A 17,471-nucleotide genomic window follows, 5' to 3' on the forward strand; every position below is an offset into this window, starting at 1 on the left:
TGAAAATCATGGAATGAAAATCAGTGTGGGAAAGATGAAAACAGAACACTAGATGAAAAAGGGAAGGGAAGAGAATTATAAAAATGGGACACAACGTTGAAATTATGGAGAGCTTCAAATACTTGGGAAGCGAACTGATGCACGATGCACAGCTGGACATGGAGATCAGTAAAAGGACTGAACTGGGAAATGCATTCTACCATGGTGTGAGAAACCTGGTGTCGAGGAATGAAGTACCAGTGAAGTGTAAAGAGGTGATGTGTAAGATATACTACTGCCCAGTACTGACAGATGCAATTCAGACCTGGACACTGACAAAAAGACTGGACAATAAAATCCAGGTCAGTAAAATGAAACTTTTGATGATAAGAAAGACGAGAAAGGACAGAGTAAGAAAGAAGGATGTCATGAAGGAGATCGGAGCGGAAAAGCTTTGTGATAAAATGGATAAAAATAAACTTAGATGGTACAGACATATTAAGAGGATGAAAGAAGGAAAGACACCAAAGCAGACAACGGAGACCCAGATAGAAGGAAGGAGGGCAAGAGGGAGACCTAGACTAACAAAGGAACTGTCATATCAAAATCGACAATGAAATTTGGTAGAGAGGATGAGGGGTCCATAGGAAAGCAATGTATAAAAATTCAGCTGCCATTTCGATCTGTAAGGTCCTGAAATTGATATGGAAATGTCTAATAGAATTGCACATGTTAGCCTATAGCTCGACGTGGACAGCCCTGGTGACCAGCTGAAGCGACCGGGTTACCTTGAGCTTTCTGCGCTAGCCAGTTGATACATGTTCCTTTGAAAGAGCAGTCATGAATCCGGCTAATGTTCTAGAGTATGCTTTACGTTATTCCCGTAAGAAAAGGTTTCTCCTCTTCCCGTGAAATAACTTCGGAAGAAAGGAAGATGGGTCGACATGTGATTGAGCTAATTGAAAATCATCCTATGGATCCCAGCATCGTCTTGGAATCGTGTCTGGAGAGAAATAGTGACAGTGAAAGTGATAGTGGAAGCAATGACACCTCATCTGCATTATCTGAAAGAAAAGGCAGCGCATCATTGCCAGGATCCGATTTTGAGCCCTGAGTCTGATTCCCGTCAATCCAGTGAGGAGACACCGCAGTAACCTAGCAAATCTACTAGTTCAAGCAATGCTTCCAGTCTACAGAAGAAAGTGAAACAAACTGTAGATCTTGCATACAAGAGAAAAGCTATACATTATGGTTAAATAGGGGGGGGGGTAAGAAGCGGCTTTCATTAACCACTGTTCGCAAAAGTTGTTGTAAGGTGAGGTCACTACGACAGCTGTACAGGTGGAAGAACCAATTAGAAGCCCCATTGAACACAGAAAATTAATGCATAGAAAATTATTTTCTTGCTTTACAGATGCAAGAAGACTGAAGCGGAATGTAGGTGATCAAGACCTGCGACTGTTGCCTTGGAAATTTCAAGAGGGATTTCAGTGAGGCGAATTAATTTCAGCACATGTGCTAGTTGGTTGAGTCATTTTAAGAAAAAGTACAGAATAAAAAGTAGAAAAATTACAAAATTTGTATCCGTACGTATTTGCAAGGAGACGACGAAAAAGATAGTTGCAAAGAAAATTGTGGAAGCAGCTACAGAGTGATTTTTAGACTACACCCCTTCTTCAATATACAATACTGATCAGAGTGGTTTCGTGAGCGAAATGAACGCATAAAGGACTCTATTGTTTGTTGGTGAGAAACATACAGAAACAGTTGCTCAATCAGTTAGTGCACTCACCCATTCGTACACAATTATGCCTACTCTTTTCCCGAAATGATTCACTGTACTACAGGAGGCAACTGGAACTTTCGGTCCGAGAGTTTCCAAAGAAATGTTTCATGCCAGAAATATAACTGTAACAGCCACTAAATCAGGAAAAATGGGGAAAAAGGAATTAAATATTGGTTCAACTCTTTCCGCTCGCATGTCGACATCAGGTTGACGGCCGTTGTTCAGCGCCGTGCGTCGCATAATTACTTGTGGAGTACATTACAACTTCTGTTTATTATTACAAGTAATGAAAATCATTGCGAATCCGTACTGAAAGTAATCTTATGATAAATGTAAGAAAATGATTTCTTTTCCACCTATTCAATACAACTCAATATATTGAAGTAAGAGTTAAATCCTCATTAAAATAAGAATTGGTACATGTTTCGCCCTTTCCTATGGGGAATCATCAGCCGTATCATTACCTCAAACCATACATTTATTGTAATTCTGTTTCTTATTCAATGAGTGCTGCTATCTTCTGAGCACTGTGAGAATGAATTTCAGACAATTTATTTTAGAATGCAAAGACAATATTAGGGTGATGTATATGCTGAATGGAAAGCGACTGCGGGAAAATGGCAGCGCCCGGCTTGACGGAGGATGAAATATTGGTGAAAATTTCAACTGAATTTGTGAATAGTGACCATGAAAGTGATAAACTTTTTGAGGTAAGTGATGAAAGTGTTGTTTCAGGAAGTGATCTGAGTATTAATAATAATGACAGCGATGCGAGTAATGTTGGGGGAGGTGATGTTGTGTTGCCGCGACCTGGACTTCACCGGCATGTACAAAATTCTAATACTGCTTGGAGATCGTGGAATACAGGTGATGTACGCCTGCCTAAATTCCCTTCTAGGTCAGGAAGTGGATCTGTAAGCCATGGCAATAGGCTTGTTACAGAATTACAGTATTGGCAATTATTTTTACAGACCAGCTACTAACCGCCATTATGAATGAGACTAATGAATACATGAAACTAAACATTCAGAGAAACACTCAACTTCAGAAGTGGTCTATATGGTGTTCATGGAAGAAAGTCACAGTGAAGGACTGCAAGGTTTGCAGTAATAGGAAAGTTGCGTTGGGGAGGTGAGAAATGGTTCATTTCTGCAAAATCTGTGAGAAGCAACCAGGACTTCATCCAGGACTGTGCTTCGAAAAGTAAAACACCCTCCAGAAATTCCAATGAAAATGTGGGAAAAACCTATCTGTGTCTCTCTTGTGTCTTTGTGTACAATACTTTTTTTCATTTTGAACCTGTACAAAGTTGTTGTAAATATGTAAATAAGTGTTTCATAATACATCTCCCATTATGGCAAAAACATACTGAAATAATTACAAGTTGGGAGATATTATGGCAAAGGGTTAAAGAATCCTCCTTCCCATTTGCAGAAGAGAAGTGTTTGCTACTGCTAGGTTCCTGGACTACTTATAGTGATAAGAGCTGTTCTGAAGACATTCCTCCAGGCAACAGTATAGAAATTCTCCAGATTCCTCCCGGCACAACAGGGAAAATACAACCCTTGGACAAGTTTTTCTTCTGGCAGTGGAAGGCTTTGTATCGCCGCTTAACAGAAATTGTGCTGACTTGTGAAAACTTTCAGTTTGATGTTTATCAGAGAAACAGCACAATGAAAATGCAGTCCTTCATTCATTTTCAATTTTCTTCCCCGCGGTTCAAAGTTGTGATTAAATATTCGTGGTTTGCATCCAATCATACAACGGAGAGACCTCCCGAGTTCGAAGTGCCTGCAAAATATTGCCTTCAAACAAGTAAAGAAAACTGAAGAACAATGTGGCCTCCAAGTGCATATTCATTGTGCATGGTACCAAAAATATTTGTGTTCTTATCATGCGATTAACGCACCTCATTTATGTTTCACATTTGTTCCGTAAAAATAAAGTGACCTTGGTGCGTGGCAGCCTGCCAGTTCGTTCTCTCTCTCTGTCCAGTACAAGTGCAACTCCACTCTGCTGTGCGCCGCGCGAGCCAGCAAGAAGCATGGGCTGTCCAGTAAGCTGCGTTGTCACACGGATTTTGTATGAAGATTTCGAAACCTTCCAGTTTGAAATGGCAGCTAAATTTTTGTACATCGCTATTTTATGGGTCTCCTCAGGGTTTCTGCAAAATTTCATTGCCGATTTCGTTATGACAGTATGGACAGTTCCCTTGTAAGATCAAGAATAGTATAATTAAAGGGAACCTGGATTGGAACACTAAACGTCGCCACAATCCTCGATTTGCAACTAGTGTTGTGGCCTCATTTAGTTCTATACCTCTTATCTTTAAATCATTACAAATGGAGTCAAACCATCGTCGTCTTGGTCTACCTCTACTTCTCTTACCCTCCATAACAGAGTCCATTATTCTCGTAGGTAACCTATCCTCTCCCATTCGCCTCACATGACCCCACCACCGAAGCCGGTTTATTAATATAAATATTAATTAATTTTAATTATTTTAGGGTAGCGAGTGTGTCTCTTACGTAGAGGTCCTTTGTTCGATTCCCAGCCAGGTCAGGGATTTTTTTTTACCTGGATCCGAGTGCATGTTCCAGGTCCACACAGCCAATGTGAGAAGAATTGAGGAGCTATCTGATGGTGAGATAGCAGTCCTGATATAGAAAGTCAAGCATAACATACAAGAGGATCCGCTACATTGACCACATGTCACTTTGTAATCTAAATATTACACTATAACATACTTGAAAATTAAATAAAATACAACTATTAATCAAGGAATAAAAGTACATACTGTGCTATTAAACTATTTTTCTTTTTTCTTTAATAGTGTGTTTTTACAGGTATGTTATACTGTAATATTTATATTGAACTTATGTGTTTGACAGGCTGAAAAGTTTTTAAATTGCATTTAACTGAATCGACCCTGGAAAGTATGGCTTCCTTCTTAACAAACTTCGTAATCTGCCAGCCTTGGGGTTGAGCAGTGGTCACTTGGTAGGCCAAGGCCCATAAGGGGTGATTTTATTATTTTAGAACTGCTCATCTCAGAGAGCATCATTATTTGCTGCATCATACATACGAGTTAAAATATATCAATGAATTTTTCCCATCACACATTACAAAGCTTTATTACATATTTCACCTGTTTTACAACTAAACTAACCTTCCAATACAGCATGAAAGATGAAAGGTATCATCATATTTAGACCAGTTTTACATCTGAGTGAAGTATGACTAGAGGAACAATGTTTGTTAAAGCTCCCTCACATGTAGAACAAACTTTCATAAATGAGATCCAAAGTTAGTCATTTCACCTTCAAACAACAGATTACTTATTTTATGCTGTAATAACAGACGGACTTTGGCATTTTTGATATTTCTCAACTTCCTGGCCACATGCTCACCAAATACAACAAACTCATCACGCGATGACGCTAAATCAACCATATGTTTCATGATGGTGATAGCACTGTTTGAACTTTCCTCGTCTGTTGCTATATTGAGTCTCTTATTCGGGGGTAATAAGAACGAGTCTCTGCGAACTCTTAAATGTTTACTACAATTCACATCTGGCTCCCTAGAAATACTCTCATCACTTTCCTCCTCATTCTCTGTTTCCCCAGCATGGACTTCTGTATTGTCGGTGCCTTCTTCATCCTGAAAATATCAGCAATCATCAGTGAGAGACATAAATGTGTTTAAAAAACAGATAAATCAATCTGAGGCATTTTTTAAGGAATGGTGTATGGTATAGTGCATTTAAAGTTATAAACTTCATTAATGGTCCTGTATTGAACTGAGATTACAAAAGCTGAAATTTCAGTGTACAGGATAATGTTTACAACATTTTTTTTTTTTTTTTTTTTTTTTGCTAGGGGCTTTACGTCGCACCGACACAGATAGGTCTTATGGCGATGATGGGATGGGAAAGGCCTAGGAGTTGAAAGGAAGCGGCCGTGGCCTTAATTAAGGTACAGCCCCAGCATTTGCCTGGTGTGAAAATGGAAAACCACGGAAAACCATCTTCAGGGCTGCCAATAGTGGGATTCAAACCTACTAACTCCCGGATGCAAGCTCACAGCCGCGCGCCTCTACGCGCATGGCCAACTCGCCTGGTACAACATGTTTTTATTCAAGCGACCGGTTTTGACACATTTCTAAATTACAAAACTAACAAAATACATAATAGGTTATGAAAACAATGTATAAACATAGTGACACATAAAAATGTTTTGACAACAGTTTCACACTTAAAAATTGAGGGTTTTATAAAATATTTAGCGTGTATTTTTACAACAAGTTAATCATGTAAAAGTCTTCTTTGGATAAGGCACTTTCAAGTGCTAGGTTGAGGATGTGATAAAAACTTGGTGTACACTTTAAAAACTTGTTGGACACACAAAACTACTACTCTGTGTGGTGTCATTTAAGGACCAAATAGCAGTGCTGCTGTTGTACTCAGCAATGTCTTCCAATACTTTTGTTACAGGTATGTAATTAGGTGCAGCATGGTTTACATGAAGGGGAGTCACAGGAGTAGTGTTTAAAGGAGAAACAATAAAACTTTTGTATCCACCTATTCAATACATTAAAAGCAATTATAAAATTTGGATCTCATCCTTATTTTATTGCTTAAATATTAAAACATAGGACATGTTTCGTTCATATTTTGAACATCTTCAGCCATAAATATTCTTACAAGGTTAAATGATAAAATTGTTTTAGAACTTACACTTATGGTTTGCCTTTGACAAACTTATCCTTAATGAGCTTTGAAAAACCTCTTAAATATTAAAACTTTTGTATATTACATAGTCTTATTGAAAATAATAATTAAGTTTCAACCTGTAAAACCTTATTCTAATATTTAACCCATTTATGCCCAAGAATTTTTTTTTCGAATTTTATGGTTTTGACTACTGGAATCAGTTTATTTATGTCCAACAAACGCCCCGAAAATTGTTTTTAAATTTTTATTGTTGTTGTTTAAAAATTACAACATGGGTCGTAAACAACCCACTGGGCATGGACCCCAGGGGCATATCTTCAACATGGGCTTTGGCTATTTACATGTTTGGGTTCATCATGGTATATTTTTAATGATAAAAGAAGAACAACTGGTGTATTTTATGACTCATTATTAGTGAAAAATGAAAATGACACATCTACTACAGAGGCAAGTATTATAAAGCACATAGAAAATGTTAATAAGAAGTTGCTCTTTACTAAATGCCATAAAAAGGAATCTCTCCTACAAATGTAAAGAGTATCAAAATATAACATTAACATGAATAATATAAAATAGACTATCAGTCGAGTTTCCTAGTCAGTCTTACACATTCCTTTGAATACTCAGTACTGAAATGGCACAACAGGCTTTGGGATCATTATTATAAAACATTTTGTTTTGCATAAAAAAACTGAATAAGTCAAAATTTTAAGCTACGAAGCTAAAAACACGTTCTCATTTACACAGTGCACTTTACTTCTTGTGGAATTCTCCAAAACAATAATGGTGTAAGGCAACAGCACATCTTTGGCATGCTCGGACAGTTTTACTTTCGCAGACGCGACGTCGCCGGGGCTGATTGTCCACCAGAAGATGACTACCGTGGCTTTCCTGCAGGGCTTCAGTCACTGGTGCACTCGTGTTAACATTGCGAGGAGGGGTTCCATACTTCTCTAACAAGCTGGTCACAGTGAATCGTCGGAAAGCCAAGGCGTCAAGCTTCATGCCGTGAGATTTCGACAAAATCCAAGCATTGCTCATCACAACGTCTAGAAGCCAGAGCAGACTTGGCATATACTACATTTTGCCTCTTATGCTGATGCGTAAAGTAGATATATTGTCCGTTTGTTCTATTCCTCCCATGTTCTTGTTGTACTTAGAAACAAAATGTGGCTGAGGTATCTTCACAGGTTTTTTTCTGTGCGAATGAGTACCGCCCAGCTTCTCCAACAGGTTCTATGCCATGCTCGTTTGACAGGATGTTCACAACGTTGTTGTCTTTCCATGTCACAGCCACTATTTGATCTTCTTTGTCAACTGCACTTTCAAAGTATCCCCTTTATTTTTTATTCCTCGTCTTCTTTTTGTCTGGCAATGGCAGCCGTCCATCCGGTTAGCCCAAACCGTGCCAGTGCATCGCATTCCTCCTTTTTAACTCTGACAACAACTTTGAGCAAGTAAAAAGAGAAGCTTACACTGGGGTAAAACTTAGACAAAATATCGCAGAATTTCAAAACAACGCTTTCCGCTAAGTCAACATCTTTAGAGCATTTTTCGTTAGCTTTTCACCTTGATAAATAGTCTTGTGCTTCAGTCCCTAGTTGTGACCCACCCATTTTGTTTGGATTGCAGCAATCATCTTCGTCGCCCGAATAGGCTTATCATCCGGTGGAGTGATAAAAACATCCACTAATGTTCCAGGAATATCGCTGGCAGTCAATACCTCAAGCTCTGACAGAATTTCAGCAGTAGTTAAATTTTTTCGCCTGAAAAAGACGAAATAAGTATTTAAAAACTGTAATTTGCTAATTAGTTAATGAATGGACGACTTAAATGTGCTCCGAATAGTGGATATTGTTTCAAAAACACTAATTTAGAACATTTTCCGCCAATCCCTTGTGTTGTAACCTTCTAAATGCAAAAATGCGCTAAAGTACTATTGCTCTGTGGTTTGTGCCCAGCGGGTCGTTTGCGACCCACACTATGTTATTCGTGGTGTATTGTTAGAACGAATTGACATATTGAAATAGTAAAGGCATCTAAAGATGCGTCAGATATCCCCAAACAACATCAACACACTGAACACTACAATTTAAAACTTTTAACCACTCTACTTACCAATAACGGCGAGAGCGCGATGCAGGTTCCACCATGACTCAACTAGCTGCCGCGCAGCATCTGCGTTTTGGCAGGAAAACTGCTCCAACCAAGATACGGCAGTGCGGGCAATCTTACTACACACACTAAATGCGCTATCAACGCGAAACAACAAAAAATACGCTCGGCAGAATTTTTTCTTTCGGGTGGGTCGCAAACGACCCGCTGGGCATAAATGGGTTAAAATACAATGTCAATACATTTACAATCTGTTGAAATTGCTTAATGTTTTCAAATGATTCGTTGTATACACATTCAAACATTTTGTTACAACTGGCGAACCTTATCACATATTATACTGTTTGGAATTGGAATCTTAATACACTCAGAAACAGCTGAGGTTAGGCTTCAATATTATACTGTTTGCCCATAAAAGTGACAAAACTGATGTGCACTGTTGATTATAGGTGATGAAATATTTAGCATCAAAATCTGTCAAATTCACAAATTGCTTGTAGTCTTGACCAGTGTATAATAGGGCAATCGCCCAGATGTAAGCAGGGACTCTGTCAATTGGTGATGAACAAGCTATGGTGACATGCAAATGGTAATTTCATCAAAGTTTACATAAGAAAATGGTTCATGGTGTGGGTTACTGTAGTCACATCCTAGTTCGTGAACCATGGGCAACGACTGAGTGGCCTAGTATGTGGTCCTGAGAGTCGGGATACCAGTTGCTATGGAATGGGAATGGGCATCTCGGACATATTCTGAGTCATGACCCTCCTTGTGCTCAGGCGGTTAGGACTATACAATTCACCGGTGGTCCATAACCCGTTAGAGGAGAGATCCTTACTTGGACATGTGCAAGTAGGGTAGCATCCTGCTTCATGAATTTACCGAGCTCAGAACATTTTAAGCAAGCCTTGGACCTATGGGAGTAACGGAGTCCCACTCCCATTTGACAGGCAAGGGACTCCTTGGAAACAACGCGGCGAACGAAATGGAATTCGATGGTGTGCTATCAATATTAATGGGGCTTATGGAAGAAAGAAAATAGAAATTGCTGAGTTAGCAAAGAGGATGCACCTGGATGTGCTAGGTGTAAGTGATATTCAGGTAAGGGGAGATAACGAGGAAGAGGTAGGAGATTATAAAGTGTACGTGACGGGTGTTAGAAAGGGAAGGGCAGAATCTGGGGTAGGGCTCTTTATCAGGAATACCATTGCATGCGACATAGTTTCTGTTAGGCACGTAAATGAGCGAATGATGTGAGTAGATTTGTCAGTTGGAGGAATTAGGACTAGAATTGTCTCTGTGTATTCACCATGTGAGGGTGAAGATGAGGATGAAGTTGACAAGTTTTATGAAGCATTGAGTGACATCGTGGTCAGGGTCAACAGCAAGGATAGAATAGTGCTAATGGGCAATTTCAATGCGATAGTTGGGAATAGAACTGAAGGATACGAAAGGGTGATTGGTAAATGCGGGGAAGACATGGAAGCTAATGGGAATGGGAAGCATTTGCTGGACTTCTGTGCTAGTATGGGTTTAGCAGTTACGAATACATTCTTCAAGCATAAGGCTATTCACCACTACGCATAGGAGGCTAGGGGTACAAGATCCATAATAGACTATATCTTAATCGACTTCGAATTCAGGAAATCTATAAGGAATGTACGAGTTTTCCGGGGATTTTTCGATGATACAAACCACTATCTGATCTGTAGTGAACTAAGTATCTCTAGGCCTAGGGAAGTGAACGTGAAATCTGTCTGCAAACGAATAAGGGTAGAAAATCTCCAGGACGAGGAAATTAGACAGAAGTACATGGATATGATTAGTGAGAAGTTTCGAACAGTAGACAGCAAGCAGGTTCAGGATATAGAAGGTGAATGGGTGGCATGGATGCTGTAGTAGAAACAGCAAGGGAATGCCTACGAACAACTATGTGTAAAGATGGGAAAAGGCAAACATCTTGATGGAATGATGAAGTGAGAGCAGCTTGTAAACGTAAAAAGAAGGCTTATCAGAAATGGCTCCAAACAAGGGCCAAGGCAGACAGGGATTTGTACGTAGATGAAAGAAACAGTGTGAAACAAATAGTTGTTGAATCCAAAAAGAAGTTGTGGGAAGATTTTGGTAATAACCTGAAACGGCTAGATCAAGCAGCAGGGAAACCTTTCTGGACAGTAACAAAGAATCATAGGAAGGGAGGGAAAAAGGAAATGAACAGTATTTTGAGTAATTCAGGTGAACTCATAATAGATCCTAGGGAATCACTGGAGAGGTGGAGGGAATATTTTGAACATCTTCTCAATGTAAGAGGAAATCATCCTGGTGGTGTTATGAACAGCCAAGCTCATGGGGAGGAGGAAAATGACATAGGTGAAATTATGCTTGAGGAAGTGGAAAGGATGGTAAATTAACTCCATTGTCATAAAGCAGCAGGAATAGATCAAATTAGACCTGAAATGGTGAAGTATAGTGGGAAGGCAGGGATGAAATGGCTTCATAGAGTAGTAAGATTAGCATGGAGTGTTGGTAAGGTACCTTCAGATTGGGCTTTTCAAAAGCAGTAATTGCACCTATCTATAAGCAAAGGAACAGGAAGGATTGCAACAACTATTGAGGTATCTCATTGATTAGTATACCAGGCAAAGTATTCACTGGCATCTTGGAAGGGAGGATGCGATCAGTCGTTGAGAGGAAGTTGGATGAAAACCAGTGTGGTTTCAGACCACAGAGAAGCTGTCAGGATCAGATTTTCAGTATGTGCCAGGTAACTGAAAAATGCTATGAGAGGAATAGGCAGTTGTGTTTATGTTTCTTAGATCTAGAGAAAGCATATGACAGGGTACCGATGTTTGCTATACTGGAGGATTATGGCATTAAGATAGATTATTAAAATCAATCAAAGGCATTTATGTTGACAATTGGGCTTCAGTGAGAATTGATGGTAGAATGAGTTCTTGGTTCAGGGTAGTTACAGGGGTTAGACAAGGCTGCAATCTTTCACCTTTGCTGTTCATAGTTTTCATGGATCATCTACTGAAAGGTATAAAATGGCAGGGAGGGATTCAGTTAGGTGGAAATGTAGTAAGCAGTCTGGCCTATGCTGACGACTTGGTCTTAATGGCAGATTGTTCCGAAAGCCTGCAGTCTAATATCTTGGAACTTGAAAATAGGTGCAATGAATATGGTATGAAAATTAGCCTCTCGAAGACTAAATTGATGTCAGTAGGTAAGAAATTCAACAGAATTGAATGTCAGATTGGTGATACAAAGCTAGAACAGGTCGATAATTTCAAGTATTTAGGTTGTGTGTTCTCCCAGGATGGTAATATAGTAAATGAGACTGAATCGAGGTGTCGTAAAGCTAATGTAGTGAGCTCGCAGTTGCGATCAACAGTATTCTGTAAGAAGGAAGTCAGCTACCAGACGAAACTTTACAGGAGCGAAAGCTGGGTGGACTCAGGTTATCTTATTCATAAGTTAGAAATAACAGGCATGAAAGTAGCAAGAATGATTGCTGGTACAAACAGGTGGGAACAATGACAGGAGGGTACTCGGAATGAGGATATAAAGGCTAATTTAGGAATGAACTCGATGGATGAAGCTGTACGCATAAACCGGCTTCGGTGGTGGGGTCATGTGAGGTGAATGGGGGAGGATAGGTTACCTAGGAGAATAATGGACTCTGTTATGGAGGGTACGAGAAGTAGAGGTAGACCAAGACGACGATGGTTAGACTCCATTTCTAACGATTTAAAGATAAGAGGTAAAGAACTAAATGAGGCCACAACACTAGTTGCAAATCGAAGATTGTGGCGACGTTTAGTAAATTCACAGAGGCTTGCAGACTGAATGCTGAAAGGCATAACAGTCTATAATGATAAAATATGTATGTATGTATTATATAAGAAAGTCTGTTGACATATCTGAAACAGGAAAGTTATTTTCGTAAGTATATGCCGAATGATTTAAAAGTTGAAGAAACTAACACTGAAGGATCAGCACTTACTCTTTCTCTTCCTGCCTGCATTTACTCTAGTGCACTCAGCTGTTTGACTGCTGCTTGTCATTCTACTTGCGCTCCTCGTGTTGTATATGTGTCTCCGTATTTGCGGGGCATTGGGAGGGGAGGTAACAGAGGGCGGCGTTCTAGCAAATGGCGTGAATCGTGGAGGGGAATGTTTAGAAGTTGTGTAGGGAGGGGTTTGTGTATTCGTGGATTTGCACTTTTTATTATCCGGGATAAAATTACATGTAAATTTTGTACTATCAAGTTTAAATGTTTGTATTAATTTCGGTATTTGTTCTATTAATGGATTTTTTATTTCTATTTTGTCGTTCAGGTTTTTATCTCTATTGAAGTGTTTGTCTAAGTAGATATGTATATTCTCCAGCTCATTCATTAATTTTCCTTTGTCGACTTTTCTGATTATTTTAAAATCTTTTTCTATTCTAGTAAAATGGTGTCCCTTTTCTTGCATATGGTTAATCATAGCGGATAATTTATTATGTTTAGCAGTGTTTACATGTTCCAAATATCTAGTTATAAAACTTCTGCCAGTTTGGCAAACGTAAGAGAAAACACACTTTGCGAGCATATCAGCTTATAGATTCCTGAACTTTGGTATTTGTTGTTGCGTGAATTTACACTATTATGGTTAAAAAATATATTTCTATTTGTATTTTGAGTTCTAAATGCAATATTAATTTGCCGTTTTTGATCGGATTCATGATTTGATATACTGCTGGGCTGGTGGATGTAAATGTTGCCAATTTTGGTTTTTCAGTTTTGATCAGAATAAGGTTTGTGGCCAGTTTTGATTTCACTCTATTAATAATTTTGTTAACAACATCTATTTTATAACCATATACAGAAGCTAAGTCTTTTATAAATTTAATTTCTTTCTTTAAACTGTTAGCTAGTAGCATTTTGAAGGCTCTGTATACTAGACTATAAAAGTGGCTTGTTTCTATGATTTTGGGTGTAGGGAATCTATTTTGATAGCTATTGGAACGTAAGATGGCTTTCTATAAATCTGAAAGTCAAATTTATTTCCTGTTCATGTTACTGCAATATCTAAAAAGTTTAACAAATGATTATTTTCTTCCTCCTTAGTGAATTTTACTCTTTGGTCTAGGTTATTTAAAAAGTTAAAATGTTGTCACTGTTATTGAGTTTACTATCTATTATTACAAAAGTATCGTCTAAATATCTTACCCACAAACATAGTCCTTTTATGTTTGTTTTTATTTTGCTGTGCTCCAGATGATCCATATAAATATTAGGTAAAATTCCAGACGTGGGGTCTCCCATCCCCAAACACATCTGTTTGTAAATTTTATTGTTGAATGTGAAATAATTGTTGTTCAGAACAAAATTTAATAGATTTATAAACTCTTCTATTTTGCATGTACTTAACTTGCCCTGTTTGGTTAGATTAGACTTAATGATTTCAACGGTTTCTTTAATAGGTATGCTTGGATACATATTGGTTACATCATAGGAACACTTCCTGTGATGCAATTGTAAGTTGAAACTATTTAATTTTTCGCAAAGTTCAATTGAACTACTGATCATGGAATTGCTGTTAAATTTGTAATGTTTCTTTAAAAATTGGTGTAAGAATTTAGAGATTTTATAAGTAGGACTTCCTCTACTATTGATTATATGTCTATCAAGCGTATTTGCTTTATGGATTTTAGGTAGAGCTTTAGCTGTTGGTAATTTGGGATTCATGTTGATCATTTTTTGATACTCTTGTTCATTAATAAAAAAGTGGAATTTTTAAGTACATTCTTTAGATTCTTCTGGATTTTGTTTATAGGTCTTTATTAGTTTTTACATAATTATTATCTGAAAAAATGCTTCTGTTTTGTTAATGTAATCATGCCTGTACTACGACAGCCAGATAAAAGCGTGGTATAAATTTATTTGGCAGTTTGGACATTTATCTGGAAGTTCGGTTGAAAACGCGTACTACGACTTACGTTTATGTGCAATCTGGGAAAATAATCTCGAGTATAGCTATGCCAAAGTTGGAGAGGCTGTTAACGCTCTTATCTGGGACTTCGCTCCTATCGGGGACGCTACTGTAAAGAATCAAGATGGCTACACATCAAGAGGAATCTACATCTGCATGATGCTGTGCGAAATTAAGTTGTTACAATGTAATCTATGTATATATTTATAAAGTAAGTCATGCTTCCTGACCAACTATCACAAAATTTTTAAAGATTTCCCCAAGCTAGTAAGTTGTTGCTACTGACTATATCAGTAGTACACAAGCAATCAACAAGAAGCTTCCTGGGTAGCCGTGGTCATTAGAGCAACATCGTTGGCTGCTATGCAGTTTTTCATGGGTTCGAGTCCCAATAGTAGAACATTCTTTTACCTTCTAAATGATAGTCGGTAGGGTACTAAAGGTGATAGTACACATTTCCTAATCATTAAAATGCGCGTCAAAAGCGTAGGTTATATGCCAAATCTATCCGCGATGCACATAAATGGAGTAAAGGTATACAACGTTGTTCGTGGCGATTCGTCCTTCGAATGAGGATGTTAAGGACGTTGTATTTCTTTTACTTCATAACAACTTGCTACAAAAGTATTTATGCTAAAGTGAGATAAATGCCTGCCAGTTAATATTCTCACATTGTATTGAAAAGAAAGAAACTAACTACTTATTCAATGAGCAAACAATAAAGTGAATTAATAATAAAATTAATGATCCTACGCTGGATCAGTGGCATTAATCACGAATACAAACTTTACTTTCGCCGTAACGTGCATCCTCGTAAATAGTACTAGACAAAAAATGATACATAACCTGAATCTTAACTTTTGCGTCCAGGTTACATTTTCAGTGTTTTTATTTTCTATAACAGTTTCAGTTTCGTTATACAGTTAATTAATTTTAACATTTCTTCGTGTTTGTATATTTCAGTCCTAATTGTGTTTTTGACCTGAACTTCCACACTGTAGCTTAATAAGAGTCTGATATTGGATTCTAGTAATGCAATTTCAAGAGGAATAGAGCTAAACAAACAAAAATACCAGGGAACACGTATACCACCACGCTAAATTTCACTATATTTTCAGTAACCTTATTACCAACCCAATAAAAATGTTACTACATCTTCCGCATTACAATACCGTCATTAAAATCCGTTGGTAGTATGCAAGAAAATATTTAACTTCTAGTTTGCAAAACTGCAGCCTACGTATCTGGCTGTTTACCTGACAGTCGTAGTACAGGGTCTAAGAGAACTGTGGTTTCACCTTTGTCTGCTTTAGTCACTATTACATTACCGGTACCGGTACTAATCCTAATTTTGGTTTTTAAACCATCGATTTGTTTAAATAGAGTAGAATCTGAATTGTTAATTAATTCTTCGACTAAGGTAGGAAGCTTCTTTTTGATATCATACCTAGTATCATTCTGTGAATCTATTGGCACTTGTCCTACATTCGACTCTGCTTCTGCTATTGTAGTTATCAAGTCTTCAATTATGTGTGGGTTAGGCCAGTTGAATTTAGATCCTTTATTGAGTAAACTTATTTCATTCTCAGTGAAAGTAGTGCTAGATAAATTTATTGTAGTGGGTATATATTTAAAGCTGGAGTGGATTTATTTACTCTTGTCGGCTGATCCCTCTAGTTTAATTTACTCTCATTCAAATGGAAAAGTTTGAATTTTCTAAAGTCTTTTGTTTCTTACAAGTATGTCAACAAGCTTTTCTCCAGTATGCAGTTGGATTGAACCCCATTCTAAAGAGGATAACTGCTGAGAAATTTCTAAATGTGTGCGGTATAGTTGTAGGTTCAAAAACAATTTTTTTTTTCTGTAAAGCATTTTAATTTCATCCCTCAGCCACATTTCATTCACCTTTCTTTGTGAGTGTACTAAGTTTTGTATTGATATACACTGAGCGGCACGAAAAAGGCAACACTCAACAAATGATGTGTAATCATCTATTTAATCGAAGTGAAGCACTTCAACCATTGCTTTTAGACGGGGTATGCTATTGGCGTTGCTTTGCGAGTAAACAATGAAGTGTTGATTGTTTATTGCACTAGCCTCAATTGTTTTTTTCCCGCGCAACCTGGAAAACACATCGCTGGATGTGAACCAATAATGTTTTCCCACTCTTGTATCGCTTATTGTTTTACCTTTAATTGTTCCCTTTTCAATCAAACGTGTTTGTAGGATCTGTCTGTGATTCTCTTAATCAGCTTTCTGGAGTAAACATGCCGTTAAGCCCTGAACAAACTGAGAAAGCTGTTGCTTTGGTGGAAGATGGTCGCAGCATGCATTACGTTGCAGAAGTGTTGAGTACTACATCTGTTACAATTTCCAGAACCGTACTAAGGTACAGGGAACGTGGATGCTTTGCAAGGAGACAAGGATCAGGCCTGAGAAGAGTAACATCGTAGAAAGATGACCGCTTCTTACAACTTCAATTTCTCCTCAACCGTCACACCACTGCTATTGAAGCACGAAATCGACTCCACCAAGTTCGAGGGGTCAATGTTAGTGAGAGAACCGTTCAAAGAAGACTGGAAGAAGCCACTCTTCAGTCCAGAAGACCTGCTACAGGACCAGAACTCACCCGAAAGCATCGCACAGCTCGACTGAGTTTCGCAAGGGAACATCTTGGCTGGACAGTACAACAATGGGATCAAGTGTTGTTCACCAACGAGTCACGATTTGGCCTCCGATCACCTGACGGATGAGAGAGGGTCTGGAGAAGGCCAGGGGAAAGGTATTCCCCTTGCACATTCTCATCCAAGATGCCTTTTCACGGTGTTTCTGTGATGGTGTGGGCAGGAATCAATACAGCTGCAAGGACGGATTTAGT

The 17,471-nt window shown here is 38.3% G+C and overlaps 1 protein-coding gene across 1 annotated transcript in view; it reads right to left on the minus strand.

The window, feature by feature from the left end:
- Window positions 1-4,879: 4,879 nt before the first annotated feature.
- The window catches only part of LOC136865584 (cellular tumor antigen p53), a 98,237-nt gene continuing 85,645 nt past the window's right edge, over window positions 4,880-17,471 (minus strand). The window contains exon 6 of the mRNA XM_067142416.2: window positions 4,880-5,428. Within this exon, the coding sequence (XP_066998517.1) occupies window positions 5,054-5,428 (375 nt within the window). The 3' untranslated portion in view covers window positions 4,880-5,053. The remainder of the gene's footprint in view (window positions 5,429-17,471) is intronic.

Source organism: Anabrus simplex, chromosome 1 (assembly GCF_040414725.1).
Source record: "Anabrus simplex isolate iqAnaSimp1 chromosome 1, ASM4041472v1, whole genome shotgun sequence".
NCBI classification, from domain to species: Eukaryota; Metazoa; Arthropoda; class Insecta; order Orthoptera; family Tettigoniidae; genus Anabrus; species Anabrus simplex.